Source organism: Heteronotia binoei, chromosome 6, assembly GCF_032191835.1.
Source record: "Heteronotia binoei isolate CCM8104 ecotype False Entrance Well chromosome 6, APGP_CSIRO_Hbin_v1, whole genome shotgun sequence".
NCBI classification, from domain to species: domain Eukaryota; kingdom Metazoa; phylum Chordata; class Lepidosauria; order Squamata; family Gekkonidae; genus Heteronotia; species Heteronotia binoei.
Genome location: NC_083228.1, coordinates 73133023 through 73154802, shown reverse-complemented (window position 1 = coordinate 73154802; position 21780 = coordinate 73133023). Strand labels below are relative to the sequence as shown.

Sequence of the window (21780 nt, the reverse complement as noted above, 5' to 3'; positions counted from 1 at the left end):
TGCTTACTCCGTTGGACAGGAGTCACTTCCTTGGATTGGTTCCTGTGGTAATCGGTACGGTACCGAGAATGGTGGTAGCCGCAACAAGCATGGGAATCCATTGATGGAGACCTCGAAGCGTAGTGGCGTCGTCTCGGGGACATAGATGGAGACCGAGACCTCGGGTTGTAGCGATAGCGGTCCCTCCCCCTACTAGGGGATCTCTCCGGGAAACGCGTACGATGGAACCGATGTCTCTCGATGCTGGGAGACCTGGCTGGGAACCGATGGGTATCAAAGTACCTATAAGCGTCATGTCTGTATTGGATGGGATTCGACATATCGCGGAACGATCTAGGGTTGATGTGCTGTTGAGTCCACTGCAGCGGGTCTCGGATCTTCTCCAGCGAAGGGTCTGGTATGGATCCTTGTAGAGAAGGGGATCGGGACGGAATCGGAATAACCTCTTCCGTCTGCTGATGCGGTGATTCCGTAATCGGAGTGGTCACTTCCTGGGTATCGGTTCCAGGTGTGGAGGGCTCACATTGTCTGTCAGGCTCGTGGGCTTTTTGTTGTTCCGAAGATTTGTTCGAGTCGGTAGGTTTTCTCGATTCCTTCGGGTCGGTAGATTTTTTCGGGTCCTTCGGATCGGTAGGTTTCCTCGAATCCTTCTGGCCCTTCGGATCGGAGTGCTTGTATTTCTTAGTGTGCTTCCCACTTTTCGTTTTAGTAGACGCGGCCGTTAGTTCTGACGTTCTCGCGCCGTCGCCGACTTTCGCGGCATCGCCGGGCTTATGCTTGCTGGGAACAATGGCCACTGAAGCTGCCGACCGTGCGCCGTCTCCTTGGGGAGTCAGGAGGGGAGGCGACTTACTCACAGAAGAAGATTGAGACATTTCAGGGTGAAGCACAGACTCCATAAGATGGCTTCTTAGTCTAGCGGCTCTGTTTTTGCGCGCCTGTTTGCCGAATTGAAGGCAATGCGCACAGGCGTCCACTTTATGGGTTTCTCCCAAGCAGAATAGGCAAAGCGAATGTCCGTCTGAGGTAGGGATTTTCGCCCTACAACGCGAACACCTTTTAAAGGTTATTTTACTGTCTCTTCCTTCCATACGCCCGGGGGGGGGGGGAAGGGAGGTCTGAGGTAAAAGCAGGGAAGATATTTATGCTTTTTTTTTTTTTTTTTTTAGAGAGTATAAGAATATAAGAAAAATAGCGAGGGAAATAGAATAAAGAGGAAAAGTGAAGAAAAACGGAGGCTAGACGTGTGAGGTAAACGAGGAGCGCAGCGAGGTAAGACTATCCCGGGCGGCGGTTGGAAAGAAACTGAGTGGGTGGGGCGCCTCCCTCTCGCTCCAGGCATGCGCAGTGGATGCCTGCTCCCCAGAGCGAAAGGGAGTGCGCGCCAAAAATAACGCCTAGGCTAGCTTTTAAAATCTCCGAGGTAGGGTTCGTCCTGACGGGAAAACCCATGTGTGGGACTGCACAGAGACCACGAAGAAGATCAAGTGGTCATGACCTCTGAATCGGAGGGGTAACAGAACAATTAACTCGACAATAATAAAAAGATCCCTTAAAAACTAACAAAATGTTATTCCAGTTTAAACTTTCATGAAAGAGGAGCTCACTTCGTTAGATACGCTATACTATGAAATATTTTACTGGAATACCAGCTGTATTCTGTGAAGGATTTCTGCTGATGGAAGTGGTGATTACTTTCACTGATTCTATACTCCCCTTGCAGATGGCAAATCCCTCATCATTCTGTTCCTGGAGGGAGAGTCCCCTGTCCTCCAGGGATGGGAGATGCAGCAGAAGGGAGCTGACAAGCCTTTTGCAAAAATGTTTGACAGGATCCAAGCCAGCATTTTATTAATTTATATACTTCGTTTATACCTAACCTTTCTCTTCAGTGGAGAATCAAAATGGCTTGCATAATTCATTTCTCCTAATTAGTCTTAAGGTGACAGAACTTCATTTTTGCTACAGCACAGTAACAGAGCAACCTCTATGAATTATTACTGTTCTGCCTCCTAGAACATAGAGATTCCTACCACCATCACCTCCTCCGCTTTGCTTAATGCAGTCCTACCCTACTTCTTTCAGATTATCATGTTACAGTAATTGGTAAGTGTGATGAAACCGGCCCAATTTGACTTACAGACCCAGTTCTGTCAGCTCCCTCCTTCTTGGAGCATGCTACCTCCTGCCACTAGGGCATGCTGCTACCACCTGCTCAGTTTAGGGGTCCTGATTGAGAGGAACAGGACTCCCAATCTCCCTTTCCAGTTGAGGACTGTTCTTAAGGTCTCCTGCTACTCAGAGCCTGATTCCCATAGGGACTAAATTCCTTCTTTGGGGGGCCCCGGAGAATTGGCAATCTGTTGTCCTAGGCTGCTTGCCTTACATCTTCGCGCAACTCTCCCTGGTCTAAGGCAGCTGGGGAACTATGTGTAAGCCAAAATGCCCTCAAAATAAGATTGGGGAATTGACAGGTGGACACTTGGCTTAAAAAGGATCTTTGAATCTATGTATACAGGATACATGTCCAGAAATTATTGCTTAAATTTGCCAAGGACACTAATTAAGTAAAACAATTAGAATTTATTGTAGAAAAATATAGACACACATAAAAGGTAATAAACTCATAAAACATACATACAGTCCTAAGAAAAATAGAGATTCAGAGATAACACAAGGATGGACAAACAGGGTGATAATTACTGATCGTAGTCTTCAAGGAAGGCTCCAATGGCGACGAAGAGGACTAGGGGGAAGGGACCCTCAACTGGCCAAGAATCGGGGATGTATCTAGACAGGCGAACTGAGGTACTGCTAGATGCACATCTGTGGGGAGCTGGGTCACAGGTTATAAGCACTACCTTGAGCTCTTAGGGGATGGGAGGTGCAGGGGCGGAGGACAGTGGTCAGCTGGTACATGACCTCAGAAAAAGAGGAGGCTCTGCAATGACCATAACGGCTGGACTTATGCAGCAGCCAATAGCCAGTTAATTGGCGGTCTCTGATTGGATGCTCATAGCTAGCCAATGAGCAGACTTGGCCTTAGTTACCTGATTGGACTTCCAGGTAACAATGGGCCAAGGGGGAGGCTCCAGGATGACCATTAAGGGAAAGAATGGGAAAAATTATTAAGGTGGGGGGTACTTAAGTCTATCAAACTTATCTAAAAAGGTGACAATAGATGGCCAAATTGCTACCTAGGTAACACCCGGTCTATACAAAGAAACTTGGCTCTGGGTGAAGATGTTCTTCCTCCTCTTCAGTCTTCTACAGGCACCAGTCTTCATTTTGAGTTCCATTGGACAAAGGCTTAGGCGGTCTGGCAGGATCCACGCCTAAGATAAGCTTGATGCATAGGTGACATCTGTTGAGTACGTGAGCCTCCCACTTCGCTGTTATGGAGTCTGGCACTGCAGGAAGATAGTTGCTGGTGGTGTTAGCCTCCCAAGATGGATTCTATGGTTAAGGCTGTAAACAGCTTGCTTGGATAGTTCCTAGCTTCTTCCGCTACGAAGGCCAAGATGGGGATCGCACGGAGTGACTAGACACCATCTGTTCTCCTGGTCAGCCCTCCTTGAAAGACACAGACAGCTGCTGCAACGTTATGGCTGTTAGTACTCATAAGTCCCTTCCAGTTTGGTAGACAAAACCCACGTTCTTTGCCAGATGTGTGTGAGTTGAGTCTTCAGGCACCCTGGCAACCAAGCGGGTGACTATGATGTTCTGGAATTAGGGGCATTTTTCTCACAATTCCCCCCCTTCAAGACCTACGTCACCGGATGGAGACAAGGTCTTGAATAACACAACAAAAGTCCACAGCTGATCTTGACAGGCGGAGAGTCCGCGGAGAGTCAAGTATCAACCGGGGTGTACCTCCTGTCTAAAAGGATGGAGCCACTAAGCTACAATACTCAAAAATCAATTTGAAAAATACAGTATCCAATGGGCCAAAGGCTACTTCCTCAAAAACTATGACATGTCAGTAAACAAAATACAAAACATCCATTACAAAAGGTTTCCCATTATCCAGATCCTGAGGTTCCATTTTTGCAGTCAGTCAACTGTGCACACTATGTTCTTAACGCATATCAGTTGGTATGCCCAAAGCCTTAGTTGTCACAGATGGTCAAATTTCCTGAGAGCAAATGGCTGCCGGACTGGCACTCCGAACCGAGGAGTCTGCACCTGTATGACGTCCCTTCCCTTGTACTGGGTTCAGAGAAGCCAACCTTGATTGCCTTCTCTCTTTTTAATCTAGAGCCTTTGGGGCAATGAGGGGTCCGGTGTCAGCCTGACCCCTTTTTAGGGCCAGCTTGGAGTCCTTCACCAGTTGGAGGACTCCCCCTTTATAAAGTAAAAGATAGAAAAGTCCATAATCAACATAGCCTGTCACTCACTCTGAGGTCCGTCCCTCAACAAGCCTCTTGTTCGTTTGAAGGGGGAGGGGCCATCACAGTCTTGTGCCACACAATTCATTGTACACGTGCACATATCCCTCGGATTTGCTCGGGCAAATTCGGAGTGTGGGCTGACTTATGCAGATGGACCCGATTGTATGCAGTGCATGATGGTATACATGTTTACAAACAACAATTTAAAAACATAACCATAAACATTGAAGACTCAGTTCTAATGAGCACTAGTTCCCAGTAGACCCACTGCGCTTATGTGTTGGTCATTTACTCCCTGGGTCCCTCTGAACACCCAGATCTAACAACATATCAGACTGGATGGGCTACTGGCATGTTGGAAGGAAACACCCATGTGGAGGTTATCTTCTCTGAACCCATAGACAAGAGCAGGGGCTCGCCCCTCGTTTCTGCCATTGATGGCCTTGTGCTGGGCTCCATCAGGGTCCTGATACAGGCTCAGACTCCCCGGGTCGGCTGCTAAACTACCTCAAAGCTAGCCCTTTTAGGGCTGGCTCACCTTCCCTTGTAAAGAATAGACTGGAAAATACATGCACCTATCCATATCTAGTTGCTAACACAATTTTAGTGACATCTCCCACCCGGGAGATGGCAACTGTCAACAGGATACGTCACATGTTTTACCTAGTGCTGAGGTGGTTTGCAAGAGGCAGGGGAGGGAATGTAAGCACGGGTTTGACTAGGAGGAGCTATGTAAATTACCCTTTTTAATGGAACAGGACTTCCAGAGCTTTGTGTGTTGTTTTCCCCTTGAACACATGATATATTGACATTGGCAAAACACAATATACAATAACATTTTTGTACTGGGTTGCAAAACATACAGTTGAATTCCATTACTGTAATCGACAAGCACTTCCTATTGCGTGCCTCGGTCGGGCCGAGACAGACCCAACCGTTCCAGAACCTCATTCAGTCCCGTTTGCACGCCTAGTGGAATAATGGGGTGCACATAGAAAAATCTTTTTGCATGAGGCATCAGGAGCAGCAGTCTTAATTCCTGAGTCTCTGCTAGGAAATAAGTGTTTACCAGCGTCCACCATGGTTCTAGTTCCAATTCAAGGTCTGAAATTTTGGGTCTGATCAGCTGCTTAATTTCTAAAGGAATATGTCCTTCTGTGGCCTGCCTGATTATGCCCATAGCCATGGCTAAATTCATAGACTGATACTCATAAGTCTCTTCCAGTTTGGTAGACAAAATGCAAGTTCTCCTGGCAGTTGTGTGTGGAGTCTCCAGGCACCCTGGCAACCAAGCGGGTGACTACGATGTTCTGGAATTAGGGGTATTTTTCTCACATATGTTGCACAGAGATTTACTGCCAGCATTCAAAATTGAAAAGGGAAAAAAAGGTTACAAGCATACTTTAAGCACAGCACTAGATTAGCAACCAGATGAAAAGTTGGTTTTAATCGCAACCTTCTCTCCCTGGTTCTAAAAACATGCTCTGCTTACTAGATGTTGAAATACAGCAGGCAATGCTAAGCTTAATTACAAAAAGTTCTAAAGGTATCTCATGCTTCCTGCATCCACCCAGACAGACAGGCCAAACACATGGTCAATATGGCCATTGGTTGCTGTCCAGAGCTCAGAAGTCTGTTCTCTTCCAAGGATGAGTACCAAAAGAGTGTCTTCCTGGGAGAAAGCATTTTTATTGAACTTCTGACTCCACCCATTTTATATCACTCTCCATCCCTTGTTACCTGGCCCACCCAGGTCCCAAATGCATCCTAGGATCACCCAGGAGCATCTTGATAGCTCTTCTGGAAGGCATTCTGGGAAAACCTGCATGCATTCTAGGAAATCTCCAGTTGCTGGAGCGTCTCTCCAGTTCCTGGAGCGTCTCAATGCCCTCCCCACTCTGTTTCCTGCCTAGAGGAAGGGGATAAGCTGACTCATCCCTTTGTCTCTTCTGTCATATCTATAAGCATCTCTTAAGAGGTAGCCCAGATGCTTCTGTAATGCCATGGCTAATTCCCCCGCTTCTGCTTGTCTCTGGGCTCAGAGACAGAAACCTTTAAAGCCTGCTTGCCACCTCTCCCGGATGCAAGGGATTTCTCCACACTAAGTACTGGTTTCAAAAGGAACTTGAGAGAGTCAACAGAGACAAATTTATTTGTGTGTTTCCATTACCATCTGGGGCAAAGCATGCATTTCAGAGTACTTAAAATGATATTTTTCATAGAATCCTAGAACTGGAAAGCCATCTAGTCCAACCTCCTGCTTCTTCATCCCATTTCTCTCCTTCTTCTGCCTTCTCCCCTCTTGTTTACTGTTACATTGCATAATAGTTACATCTTTTATGATGACACAAGATTTAACAGAAGAACAGAGGTTCTCAAATTACATTTCCACTACCAATACCTAAGGTGGAAAAGATCTTTTTTCCAAATACCTCTGAGTCTAGGACTTTTAGATCTCGATCTGGTTTCTCATTATCTGTTAAAGTTGCCTCCCAGATCTCTTCCTGGATCTCCAGCTGGTTCAGGATCTCAGAGATCCTCGCATTTCTTTCCTTAACACGTGCAATCTCCAACTCCTTCATTCGAGCAACTGAGTCAAATTCCTTATTAAAAGCAGTTTTCACACTATAAATAATGTCCTGAAATATCAGACAAGAAGATGGCAATGTTTCAAGGAGTACTCGTAAAACCCAAAGTCATATATTACAGCTCATACAATGATTAACTGCAGAACTAAAAGTAACAGGACAGTCTTATGTGCACTTATTCCAGTGTAAGTCCATGAAGGCAATTGGCTTGGATTGGGGTACACGGATCTCATGCGCTATGACTGACATTGTTTCTAGGAATCCTGTTACACTGATCTCATGCACTATAACTGACTAATTGTTTCTAGGAATCATGATTTGTTGGCACCTGCTGATTACCATCTGTTGAAAAGATTGAGGAGGTAAGTTTCAGAATGGAAACTTGAACTTAGACAAAATAGGTGCCTGGTCTGTCATTGACTGAGCTGATATGTATAAGGTGATATTTGGCTAGGTCTGATATTTGGCTAGGTGTCATGGGTGCTGGGGGCCCTGCAGAAGAAGCCGAGCCTGCAGAAGAAACTGTGCCCCTGCCACCTGCACCAGAGCCCCTTCCTCCTGCTGGAGAAGATCCAAGCCCCCCTGCCTCGCCCTCTCAGGTGGCTCGTGTGCGTGACCGCCTTCGTCAGGACCTCAGGGATCGGAGGAGGGCGGCACGCTCACGAGCAAGACGCTCCCTGAGCCCTGAGTTTTGAAAGGATTCTGGCCCTTCTAGGAGTGAGGGTGCTTGAGTCTCAGCAGGATCCTGGCTGCCCTCTGAGTCAGCAATTAGCCCAAATGGGCAACAGACAGCAGAGGGCTATATAGCTGTGGGCTTTGAGAGAAGTCTTTGTGGAAGCAACTAGTCACTTACCTGACGTTCTAGCATCCACTTCGGCTTCTGACTTCGGCTTCTGGACCCCCTGACTCTGGCATTGACTTCTGGACCCCCTGACTTCGGCTTCTGAACCTCTGACCTACGATACCCGGACTGTGATTCGGTTTTGGCGCTTTGGACCCTCCTTGCTACCCAGCTACAGACCTTGGACTGCCCCTGGACTTCGCCTGACCTGGCCCCAGCCCGTGACACTAGGTGCTTTTTGAACCCAAGAGATTATTTCTTTCAATGCAGACTCAATATTTGTAAAATTCTTCAGTCTGCTTTAAGGAGAATATTATGAAGCTTATCTCTATCAACAAGACTTGTCAGTTGCTGTTGTGCCCTCATTGCATTAACGAATGCAGAAGCAATCACAATGGCAACAGAGTATCTCACAGAGTTATACTGTGAGTACACTATTTTCCTCCTCCCACACTGCCAGAGAGCTCCTTTGCAGGCTGTTTTTTTAAAGTAATAGATATGGACCGATTTCCCACTCAGCCTACGCCGCTCTGACATTCCTCTTTTCTGATTTCCCACTATCTGCCCCAGGGCTTCATCTTGCATCACTGTTTTGTATAGTAACAAGAAACTGGCTTTTAGCGGTTTCTGTTTACCATGCAAAAACGGCGATGCAAGATGAAGTCCCGGGACAGATAGTCGGAAATTGGAAGGACACCACACTGAAAAGAGGAATATCAGACTGGTGTAGGGTGAGTGGGAACATAAGAGAACATAAGAACATAAGAGAAGCCATGTTGGATCAGGCCAACGGCCCATGCAGTCCAACACTCTGTGTCACACAGTGGCAAAAAAATTTATATATACATACTATGGGAAATTGGCCATAGTATTCTAGTGCAACCATAAATAGCAAGTACTGGTAGGAAGAAAAGACTGAGTCAGGAACAATGGATACAATCAAATATAGAGAAGAAATGGTGCCAATGTGGTTAAGGAGGTACCCTCTTGCCAACACAATGGATAAACTTTGTTTGACTATGATCTCTCCATAAAGATCAGAGTAAAGCAGGTTTGGGAAACACTGAAGCAAATAAGGGGAAACAATAGAAGGAGATGATTGGAAGAAAACATTGTGTGAACACTCAGGAAAAATCCTGTTCCAGTTTGAGAGCCAGAGCAGAACAAATCCTCAATGAAGAAGCAGTCATTATATAAATGATATCTGCATCCTAATGTTCCAATATTACAGGGGGTGACTACATATAGCTAACAAGTACTTATGAAAAGGTACCCGTAATAATACAATCTGATTAATTTTCTCTTCCCGAGTGTGCATTTCCATTTGAGGATATAAAACAGATGTATCTGCACCAAAGTGGGAACTCAAGCTCCCTTCCAGAGCATTCATTGTTTCTTCATCCCGTTTCTCTCCTTCTTCTGCCTTCTCCCCTTCCTCTTTAGAGACTGGAATGTGAGACTCGAAATCAACAATTTCTCTTCGAAGCTGCATAAATATAAATATATGTTAAAATACATGTACATAGGATGTCACATAAAAGGTTAAATAAATGTACACAGGATGTCACAATGAAAATATTGCACATGGAATAAACATTTGCATAAAATAATTGCAGGTATTGGGGATTTAAAAGCCATCTTCTGTGAGGACAGTTTATTATGAAATTTATGTTTGGGCAAATTTGATTCATTTACATAATACAGGTTGGAAGAAAAAAAATACTAATTTTTTTAAGCATGCATTTTCATTGGAAACACTTACTTCCTCACATGCATGGCTCAGTTTGCAGGTGCTATATGCTTTGGTGGTAGAATACAATAATGGGGAAGTATCACAATCATAGTGAAGGGAAACTGAAAAGGAATTGTGGAGAGGCAAAGCCCTGTTCACAGTAGACATGAACACAAGAAGCTCCCTTATAATGAATCAGAGCATTGGTTCATCACTGTCCGTACTGTCTGCTCAGACTGGCAGCAGCTCTTCAGGGTCTTATGTAGTGGTCTTTCAAATCACCGACTATCAACTCCTTTTAACTGGAGATGCTTGGGACTTTAGGACCCTTTGCAGTCAAAGCAGATGGTCTACCACTGAGCCCTCCACATGCTGTGCTAGTGTTCATTTTGCTACCATAAAATTCTGTTGGAACGGTCACACTTTAAAAAAAAAAATGCTGTAATCCCATAATGATCATAATCCCAGCCACAGATGGGTTTAAGAGGCTAAATTCTAATTAAAACAATAATCAAGACAGAAAGAATGATGATGAACTGATAAAAGCATTTATGGATGAAGTTACTGATCTTGCTGCTATATATTGTCTGTTTACAACAGGACGTGGAAGAGGTTTATGGTTTGCACTGGTATCGCAATGACCTTTGGCTGATACATGAAATGAAATTAACTGAGAGCACAGGACAGAAACTAGCTATAATTTAGTGCCATGAAACTGAATTTAATGAACTCAGCTGTTTTATATGGCATCAGGGCTTTTAAATAAGTTTTGTTCAATGTACCCATGTCAACACAGAGAACATCTGTGAGAATGACCTTGCAGTATAAGAATACTATTAAATGAATGCGTATGGATGGGGAAATTTCTGAGAGGGAAAAAGATTTTACCTTCAGATCTGCCTTTTCAATCTTCTTCATATGCTGAATTTTCTCCAAGAAGGCCAGTTCTTCAGGAGTCCGTTCTTTCATAGGATAATTCTGTGCTTCACATGATGAGTGGAAGCTCTGTAGAAAGAACAAAGTATTATCCAGGTAAGGTATCCTATTATCCTCTTCTTAAACAGAATATGCAAGATTTACATGGACGCCTGTTTTAAAATGTAAAATCAAAGATAATGACAAGTGATATAAAGAACTGAAGATGCTTCAGAACCCAAAATTGGCTGAATGCTGCAATCCTCTGGGAACATCTTCAGCACTCTCTCTCTCTCTCGGCTTGACTTCGCGAACGAAGATTTAAGAAAGGTGCAGTAGTCCATGTCTGTTGCAGGCTCGCTGGTGGCTGACAAGACCAATGCGGGACAGGCAGGTCCGGCCACAGTGGCTGCAGGGAAAAGTCTGATTTGGGGTTGGTGCTGTAGCAGTACGATTCTTCCTCGATCTCCTTTTGTCCTCAAGACCAGCTATGCGTGCGTTCTCAAAGGAAGAGACAGCCTGGTGGATGGTGTGCCTCCATGCTTTGCGATCTGAGGCTAGGTTTGACCACTGGTGATGGTTAATGCAACAGGTACCAAGGGATTTCTTCAAGGAGTCCTTGTACCTCTTCTTTGGTGCCCCTCTATTTCGATGGCCGGTGGAAAGTTCGCCATACAGGGCAATCTTGGGAAGGAGGTGGTTTTCCATCCTGGAGATATGCCCTGCCCAGCGCAACTGCGTCTTCAACAGCAATGCCTCGATGCTTGTAACCTCCGCCCGCTTGAGGACTTCAGTGTTGGTCGCAAAGTCACTCCAGTGGATGTTGAGGATGGTGCGAAGGCAGCGCTGATGAAAGCGATCAAGGAGTCGCAGGTGATGATGGTATAAAACCCACAATTCGGAGCCATAAATGAAGGTTGTCATCACAACCGCTTTGTAAACATTGATCTTTGTGCCTTTTTTCAGATGCTTGTTGCTCCACACTCTTTTATGCAGTTGGCCAAATGCACGGTTTGCCTTTGCCAGCCTATTGTCAATCTCCTTGTTGATCTTGGCGTCTGAGGAGATGATGCACCCCAGGTAGCTGAACTGCTGGACTGTCTTCAAAACTGATTCACCCACAGTGATGCAAGGAGGGTGATAATCTTCCTGGGGTGCAGGCTGGTGGAGAACTTCTGTCTTCTTCAGACTAACTTCTAGGCCGAATAGCTTGGCAGCCTCTGCAAAGCAGGACGTCATATGCTGCAGAGCTGATACCAAGTGGGAGACAAGTGCATCATCATCAGCAAATAGTAGCTCTCGGATAAGTTTTTCCATTGTCTTGGAGTGAGCCTTTAGTCGCCTCAGGTTGAACAGGCTGCCATCGGTGCGATAGCGGATGTAGACACCATCGTCATCATCTAAATCTACTGCGGCTCTTTGAAGCATCATGCTAAAGATCGTAAAGAGAGTTGGTGCGAGAACACAGCCTGGCTTTACACCTGTGCCTATTGGGAAGGGCTCTGAGAGATCGTTGCAGTGTCTGACTTGGCCTCGCTGGTCTTCATGTAGCTGGATGACCATACTGAGGAACCTTGGGGGACATCCTAAATGTTCCAAGATTTACCACAGGCCATTCCTGCTAACGGTATCAAAAGCTTTGGTAAGGTCGACAAAAGTCACATATAGACCCTTGTTCTGTTCCCTGCATTTCTCTTGGAGCTGCCTGAGAACAAATACCATGTCGGTGGTGCTCCTGTTAGCTCTGAAGCCACACTGGCTCTCTGGGACGAGTTCTTCTGCAATGGTGGGCACCAGTCTGTTCAGGAGTATTCTGGCAAGGATTTTGCCTGCGATGGAGAGCAGGGTTATCCCCCGGTAGTTGGAGCAGTCTGACTTTTCCCCTTTGTTCTTATGTAGAGTAATGATGATTGCATCGCGAAAGTCCCGTGGTAGTTTGCCTTGTTCCCAGCAGGTGACAAGTAGTTTGTGAAGTGTGCTATGTAGTACTATGCCCCCATGCCTCCAGATCTCTGGTGGGATTCCATCAACTCCCGCTGCCTTGCCACTTTTCAGTTGCTTGATGGCTTTAACAGTCTCTTCTAGGGTGGGGATCTCATCCAACTCTGTTTTCACTGGTTGAAGTGGGATTGCTGAATCTTGAACTACGCAATTGGCACTGAAGAGAACCTGAAAATACTCCGACCACCGGTTCAGTATGGATGCCTTGTCTGTGAGGAGCACTTGGCCGTCTGCACTATGCAAGGGACTCTGAGCCTGATATGATGGGCCATATACTGCCTTCAGGGCTTTGTAGAACCCTCTTAAATCACCAGTGTCTGCACACAGCTGGGTTCTCTCTGCAAGCTTGGTCCACCACTCGTTCTGAATGTCTCGAAGCTTGAGCTGGAGGTTGCTACATACAGCGCGAAAGGTTGCTTTTTTCCCGGGACAGGAGGGCTGAGCAAGATGTGCTTGGTAGGCAGATCTCTTTTTCGCCAGTAATTCTTGGATCTCTTGATTGTTCTCGTCAAACCAGTCCTTGTTCTTCCTTGTGGAGAACCCGAGGACTTCTTCAAAGGTCAACAGGATGGTAGTTTTTAGGTGTTCCCAGAGTGCTTCTGGAGAAGGATCTGTGAGGCAACTGGGGTCCTCAATTCTTGTCTGGAGTTTTGCCTGGAAGGCAGCTTTAACTTCGGCTGACTGAAGGCTGCCAACCTGAAACTTCCTCCGGGGGATACTGCCTCTCCTGGGTGTAGATTTAAAGTGAAGACGGAGATTGCAGCGTACAAGACAATGATCCGTATGACATTCTGCACTGGGCATTACTCGGGTGTGTAAGACATCTCGAAGGTCTCTCTGATGCACCAGAATGTAGTCAATAGGGTGCCAATGCTTGGACCGTGGGTGCATCCAGGTTGTCTTCAGACTGTTCTTCTGCTGGAAGATAGTGTTGGTAATGGTGAGCTGATGCTCCATGCAGAATTCTAGCAGGAGGCGCCCGTTATCATTGCAGTTGCCAATGCCATGTTTGCCAAGTACTCCTTTCCAGGCTTCCGAGTCTTTACCTACTCTGGCATTAAAATCGCCAAGGATGATCACCTTGTCCTCCGTAGGGGTCTTCTGTAGGAGGTTGCGTAGATCAGCATAGAACTTGTTCTTTTCTGCAGGATCTGCTTGAAGGGTTGGAGCATACACACTGAAGAGTGTTGCATGCTGCTTGTTTTGAAGTGGGATGCGCATAGACATGATGCGATCTGAGTGACCTGTTGGCAGGTTTTCGAGTTTAGAGGCAATGGAGTTCCTGACCATGAAGCCAACGCCAGAAAGGCTCTCAGCCTTTGACTTACCCGACCAGTAGAGGGTATAGCCAGCACCGTGTTCTTGAAGACTACCTTCCTCAGGGAAACGGACCTCACTGTGAGCTGCTATGTCGATATTCAACCTGAGAAGTTCGTGGGCAACTAGAGCAGAGCGTCATTCAGGGCGACCACTGCCTACTGTGTCAAGCATGGTTCTGATGTCCCAACACGCAAGCTTTAGTCTTTGCACACTTTGTGAGGCAGGTGCATGCCTTTTCTTTGTTGTTATTTTTCGACCGCAAGTAAGGATGCCCGTTGACCGTGGCTAGCCAACTGGGGGGGGAGGAGACAAGCTTTGTTTAGGCCACCGTTTCTAGGCCCCTCTCCATATGGAGCAAGCAGCGCTGTCCCTAAATAAGGCTGCTTGGTAGTTCAGGGTGCTGCCGAAAAATGCTTTCGTCTCCGGGTCAGCATCAGGCAACCAATACCCTGAACCGCCTACATGCAGAATCGGGACTGCAGCTTCCAGTGGCTTCTTCCACCTGCCGATTCGCCCCTTGCCCATCGCTGCAGGACTTGATATGTTGTGGGTTGTGGATGTGGATACCCTTCAGGCCTGCGTAGAGGAATTTTTAGGTGAAGCACAGTGTGCGCAGTACTGGCTCCACCCTTTCACCATGGGGTCATCTGCCATGGCCCAGTAAGCCGAGACGCCGGCAGCGAGTCCTCCAAGTGGTAGATGTTACATTAACAAGCTCTGTCTGTCCGGGCTTGATGTTAGAGTTTTCCTTCTCTTGGCTGGTGAGGTTGGTGAGCCCAGCCTGCCCATCTGATTATACCGCTGGACATTCGGTTGCACCATAACGTGGCAAACTCTGTGAAAACGGGGGGGGGGGGGACCAGCAAGAAGGTGTTGCCACGGATGCAGTAATGTAGGAGAGGCCATTGCAGTGACCATCTGCCAGGCATAGCCAGACAGTGACCACGCAGCGTTCACTACACCGGGAAAGGAGAGGTGATGTATTGCACATGCACTTTCCCTGGGGGGGCAGGACACCCGAAGGGAGCCCACCTTCCCACCCACCTCAGCACTATCCAATGGATATTAAAAAGCACTCATGCCCTTGTGATGTTCTCATGCATTTTAGTAGTGTTTGAACTGAGTATATTTGCATTATTCTACAAACTGTTAAATACAAAACCAAAGCTGAACAAATGTCCTGAGCCACCTGCTTAAATAGGGCTTAAAACTGAGTCCATAATGTTCATAGTTCCCTCATTTAAAGAAGTTAATGTGGTCACAACCTTACTGGTAAAGTGTCCATGGGATTGCCATTCACTCCTTCTCTACTCCTTCTCAATCTTCCCCCATATAGAGCATACTAGATTTCCTGAACTGGGTATTATTGTAGTGGATGATGGCAGCTGGCAGTAGTGTTCTTTTTCTTCTGAAGCTAAGATTAGATGAGAGAAACAGAGCAAGAGACACACAACCACTGATGTAGTGGCCAGAAGAAATAAATAAAGTGATAATTGCCAGCCCCTTGTTCCTTTTGTCTCATTACTCTTTTTACTTAGCACAACAGTTGTGCCAAAATTATGCTTAGATGTTAAATTTACGATTGATTCCAATGATAATTTGCCAAAGGAGTTCTGTGGCTGTTCAGACAGCAACAAAATCCCACTGATATTCCAATGTTTACAGAATATACATACTGTAAATTCAGTCCAGTGTTCTACAGATCCAAGACCTTTAAAACTTTATGAGTTTTAACTTAGGGCAAAAAAAAAGTGTGAAAGAAAGACAACAGAACTTACCCTAACTGAGCGACCTTTAACAGACATAGCATCCCAGCAATCTTCTTTGATGATTTCACGTAAATAGGCATTGGCTAGATTTTCCATCTCTATATCCTTCCTTACCTTTTTTTTTAATACCAAAGAAAGCAATGGGGAGAGGGAAAGAAATTAGGACACTAGTTTTCAGTAAATTCAGTGCTCAAGTAAAGTGCTCAGGGCTTTTTTTTGTAGCAGGAACTCCTGTGCATATTAGGCTACACACCCCTGATGTAGCCAATCCTCCTGTAGCTTAATAATAATAATAATAATAACAATTTTTAATTTATATCCCACCCTCCCGCCGAAGCAGGCTCAGGGCAGCTTACAGCATAGTGAGGCAAATATTTTGAAAATATGGCTTATAGTGGCAATTTTCTTTATATACACACTCCTGTAAATCCTACAGCTGAAGTCCAGATACATCATCAGGCAGTGGATGGAAAGGTGCACATTAGCCAAGGTCCTGCCCATATCAGCTCCATTTTTCTTCCCTCAGGCCCTTGTGGGTTCCATTTTACTTGTTGTACCACTTTAAAAAAAATTCAAAAACCCAACTGGTGGAGTGGGAGGGAAATGACAGTGGAGGAGAGGATGCTTTGTGGATGGCTCAGTTGCTATTGCAAATACTTCTACATTTGCAGTACTGACAACAACTACATGGAAAATCATCTCTGTGTGGAAGCAGCCTAGGAAACCAGCCCCTAGCCTGGGCCTTTGAAAACTGCAGCAGTTACTACACAGTCAATAATAAAGGTACAACACCAACATGCAAAAGTATTTTACCATTTTCTCTCTCTCTCTCTACTGAAATGTCTTCTCCAAAATCCTAGTGAAACAATAAGTTATATACAGGGCTTTTTTGTAGAAAAAGCCCAGCAGGAATCATTTGCATATTAGGCCACACCCTGATATTGCCATTGTTACACACAGGACTTTTTTGCAGAAAAAGCCCAGCAGGAACTCATTTGCATATTAGTCCATACAGCCCTGTTGCCAAGCCAGATAGAACTGCATTCCTGTGTGTTCCTGCTAAAAAAAAAGCCCTGATTACACATATAGTTCCTGCCTCTCTCTACCACCACCTCTCCAGCCTCTCCCATGGATACAGACATTCAAAAATACAATACAGTTATACAGGAACCTATAATTTATGCAATCATTCCTTGTTCCATTAATTAACAATATTTTAAGAAGCGGATTTAGATTTCCTTGTTGCTTCTTTTTGGAAGTTTTTCATGTAGAAACCATGGTTATTTCTTTGTAGAGATGCAATTTATATATCACATACATTTTTAAAGTAAATAAATGTAAAGTCTGAGAAACTATAGCTACAAAGAAATCAGAACTGCACATGTCTAATGTCTCAGTGATGAATTTTAAAAACTGTAAGCAACCTTATACTATTACTTGCAAAGAGAAATTTTCACACATTACAACTGACTAATAGCATTTTTGCAGCATTTTGCTTCCCTGGTTCTCTCCCCTCTGCCCAGTGCTTCACTCAGTTGTATGTGATCAAACAATTTAACAAATTAAGCCCCCAGTGCTTCATTCAGTTGTATGTGATCAAACATTTAAGCCCCCATCTCCATTCCCCATGTGTACCATACCCGTGCCACTTCTTTTCCACTTTCTATTTGTTGCCTCTCTTGTTCTTCTGTGTCCAGGTTGAATTCCTGTTGGTCCAGTTTCTCAATTTTAGGTGCCTTTGCATTTTCATACATCATTTCCTGGATCTGTTTTTTAAAAGTAAAAAAGTATCAGTGATGCAGCAATATACAACTAAGAATTGATTCACATTTTACACAGAACTGCAGATACTTTATTGTTCACGGAATAAGCATACACACTCAGACATGTATTTCCAAAAGTGTGAAAGAAAGTAGGAAAAAAGAAACACAGATCCCAGAGTGTGCCTTCTCTGTAAACTTTGTGTTTATCAAGTAAGAATCAGTATACCCATGATACTACATTAAGTGAGGCTTCTACAGAAAGCCAGTGTAGCACAGAATGCTGGGCTTGGATATAATAATTAAAACTTAACCCTTCAAAAATGAATTAAGAACCTGAAGGTTACAATCATTCTACATGCAGGCAGTTTTATTCACACAGAAAACAAGCAGGCAGGCACACAGGCTTATCTGATTTCAAAGGTCCCACCTTCACAGAATTCCTTCTAGTAAATTTCCATGACGTGGCTCCCTTTATCTATATACAGCAAGTCTTCTGTAGGAGGCTGTTCCCTTATCTAATCTTACAGCTGGAGCTCACACCCACTGGACAGTAGAGTCAGTTTCTAACGGCAGTTTTACAACAGACCTCTTTATTTGAAGACAAAGCATATTTTTACTCAATATGACAAATATTATTATTATTGGTGGTATTAATTAATTATTCAGAATCAAGTCCAAGATAGCAGTTCCCCTTGTTTCCCTCTCCACTCTCTAGAAAATGAAGCTGTCAGCAAGACAAGTCAGGAATTTATTTGACCTTTCATTTTTAGCAGAGTTGGACTTCCAACATACATCCAGGTAACTGAAATTTCCCATGACCACTGTGTCCTGTCTCTTTAAGAACTTCATAATCTGTTCTAGGAGTGACTCATCCAAGTTCTCTGCCTGGCCTGGTGGTCTATAGCAGACTCCCAGCATAGTATCACTATTATTTCTTACTCCTTTTATTTTTATCCAGAGACTCTCAACCGCTTTCATGCTCAGATTCATGTATTTCCTCACAAGTATATACCTCCTTTACATATAATACAATTCCTTCACCCTTCCTTATTTGTCTGTCACTTTTAAATAAGTTGTGACCCTCAATCCTAATATTTCAATTGTGAGTGCCATCCCATCTCTCTAGAGAGTACATAGGCTAAAGAAATCATGATGCAGATAATAATAATAAAGCAAATAAAAACACATGAATAGAAAATCTGGGTTCTGGGTCCTGGCTGCACAGGCTTGCCAGAAAGGAGCAGCCAAAGCCAGATGCTTGCACATTGGAGGAGTTCTTCCTTGCAGGAACCCATCCAAAAAAATCTTCCCTGAAGGATAGAATGAGGATTTCCCAGCCTCATTGTCACCACAAGCACTACCCCCATCTCCATAAAAGTCAGCCATTCTTATGAAGGAAGGTTTTGTCTTGTTCTCATCTTACGCTCATCCATGACATTTGCTAATTCCAGCCTCTTCTTACAATTTCATAGCCATTGCATATAATGTATATTAGAGAGAAGACAACCGGCCTGGCTGAGGATCAGAGAATACCATGGAAGTTGATCTTCACAGCTTTGAAGAACTTCCACAAATCTCCCATGTCCTACTTGGGTAACATGACATTCCCTTTGAGAATCATTATTTTAGAATACATTGTTTGCTCTGTTCAATCAATGAAACTACATCATGTGCACAGAGAAGAGTGGGACATTGCCTTGTGGTTCCATCTCCATGCATGAAAATATTTGTTAGGAGCTTTATGTGTGTACAAGAGTACATATACACATTTTGTATGCGTGGTTGGGAGCTGATCATGCCTACAACACAAAGTGATCCATGAAGACACTGGTCTCTAAGTGTGCATATATGGGAATGGAGCCACTAGGCACAATTCTGCTCCCCACGATGCACATAGAACTGTATATGCTTTGATCAACTGAACTGTCATTATATTATTTTTAACATTTACAGGTGAAATGCTTTCACATGGTGATGGCTCCATGCAGCAGCTCTTGTAAAAACTTATTGTATGAATTGGTCCTACCTTCATACTAGGACCATCTATTGCCATTAATATCATACACAACCCAAGGACAATGAACTACTGTGCACAAGATAACTGAAATATCTAGTCTCACTTCTGGTGACTCTGCAGACATATAGGTAAAAACAATGTCAGCACATGAAAAGTATACTGTTGTTAGATGTGCAGCATTTTGCATTTTATACATGTGTATAAAAGTGTCTGCTCTGAAGTAAAAAAAATGCCACACAAACAAGGCATGTTGGGCCATCACCCACATATCTGCTCTTTTCACATATTAAAAATTCGTCTTGCTTCAACAGAAAAGGAGCATGCAGAATGCTTCCCACATGAAACCTTTCACTCCCCCCCACACTAGCTCCAACAACAGAGGTAAGCACAGAACAGAAAAAAGTACGTAGCTGGAGATGAGGGGCAAAATGAAACTCCTTTCTTCTGTGTGCTCCTGTTGTATTTTAAGACAACCTAAGCCATCCTTTACTCAAGAACACGGCAGACACATGTGTCACACTCCACAACTGGCACATCTAATTTGGGACTAAGCCACACACTGGTTGCTGGTCTGCTCTTAGAAATCCTTCATGTGCAGCTCTTTGGAGTCTTCTAGGGTGTCAGGGAGAAAAAAATCCAGACAATCTTCCCTGCCCAACTGACTGCATCATTTTCATCAATTCCCAGCCATGTATGATTATATCACAGAACAGCAGCTCCCATGTGGCTCTGGCCACTACAAAGGGCACCAAGGGGAGGCCTACATATAACTATTATAAAAGCCACAATGAAGTGAGCCATGTCATCATGATCTCCTTATGACTACAGGCAAGCTGAAGAGAAAGTATCTTTACCATGCCCTCAGCAACAGCCTGAAAATTCTTCAACTCCTCACCTTTTTACGGAGCTTTTTAATTCCATGTTTCACTTCTTTTCTCTTATCGGCAAACTTGGCAGTTTCTGCCTTGATAGCCTGGTTTGTATCAGAGAGACAGTCAGCAGAAAGAAATAGAGAAGAACAAAGCACTAGTTTATAATGCTAGCCTAGGCCTCAAGACAATATTAATAATAATATTAATCATCTAAATTCCAAGCAGACAGATATAGATTAAAATGTTCACCATTGTATTTGTTGATTTATATCAATGTACAGATTTAATATTTTTAACATGAGTGTTTTTAGGGGGGGGGGGGGTTGTATTTTTTGTAATTCTGGTCGTGGACTATAATAAACTCTACTCTGACTCTAGCGTGGGTCTGAATTCGTGAAGCAAAACACAGGTAATAATGTGAAAACAATCTTGCAATCTATTGCTTTCATCAAGAAGCAGTTTTGCAGCATCTTTCTTTAAGTCTTAGAATCAAAGCCGTGTCTCGTAGCAGACTGGGCCCTCCCACCAACAGAGCAGCACAGGAGTTAACTGGCACAAAGGCGCAACTGATATAAAAAGTGGAGCAGCAGAGATACAGCCTCAGCAGCTTGACTTCCCTAAGCAGCTTACAACACTGTTCTCCTCTCCTCTGTTTTATTCTCTCTGCTGCAATGCTATGAGATAGATTAGGCTGAGAGAGATTAGGCTAAGAAAGAGAGCCAAAATAAGTGGTACTGTACCCTCACGTCTACTACAGATACACAGCACCATTTTAAAGCCTGGGTTTGTTTGTTTTTTACTTTTAGAATGGCTGTGGGTACGCGATTCTGCAGGGAGATGAAAGGCATCTGTTCCTCCAGCTTTGCCATTTTTCAAGATACATGGTATTGTCTACTTTGGCCCAGAATGATTGGCTCAAGGACATCTAACAAGCTTCCATGCCAGAGCGGAAACTCAGACCTGAATCTTACAGACCCTAATCTGTTATTCTAACTGCTACACCATGCTGGTTTTTAAAAATAGGCTTCTTCACAAGGCATGACAGAAAATGATAATTCTATGTCCAATTGAAACTTCACTGTTGCAATGGTAGTACCTTCTCTGCTTTCTGATCTAACCACGTTGGCTCAGAAGATTTTTCTTGAGTCAGAAGGAAATATTCACTCTCCTCTTCAATTTCCACAGTTGATCCCTTCTTAAACTTTATCTGAAATAAATGTAAGGAGATCATGATATCTTCTAACAATTCCCTGAGACCTAATACTTTTCAATGTCTGATATTTAGCATTTTAATAGACTGAATTTTAATGGGATTTGATTTTTGGTTTTTTAATTTTTGTTACAAACACCAAGATTTTGAAATAAATGCATATGATAAAATAAACTAACTACCACAATGATAGAACCTACGGACACATGCCTTGGAAACAGTGTTGTCAATTCCAAAGGGATTCTGACCAACATAAAAGTGCTGCATCTAGCAACATCATCACAACAACTGACACTTTCCACTCAAGATACATCAGTGGTGTCTTAAACATGGGGACAGGCTTGTGTAGTTTCCCCATTAC

The 21780-nt window shown here is 44.1% G+C and overlaps 1 protein-coding gene across 1 annotated transcript in view; it reads right to left on the bottom strand.

Annotated features, from left to right (window-relative positions):
• The window catches only part of CFAP43 (cilia and flagella associated protein 43), a 99857-nt gene that overhangs the window by 41547 nt on the left and 36530 nt on the right, over positions 1–21780 (bottom strand). The window contains exons 19-25 of the mRNA XM_060241704.1: positions 21306–21416; positions 20233–20310; positions 17198–17323; positions 15567–15671; positions 10441–10557; positions 9094–9306; positions 6824–7030 (exon numbers count right to left, since the gene is read on the bottom strand). Coding sequence (XP_060097687.1) covers positions 6824–7030; positions 9094–9306; positions 10441–10557; positions 15567–15671; positions 17198–17323; positions 20233–20310; positions 21306–21416 — 957 coding nt within the window. The remainder of the gene's footprint in view (positions 1–6823; positions 7031–9093; positions 9307–10440; positions 10558–15566; positions 15672–17197; positions 17324–20232; positions 20311–21305; positions 21417–21780) is intronic.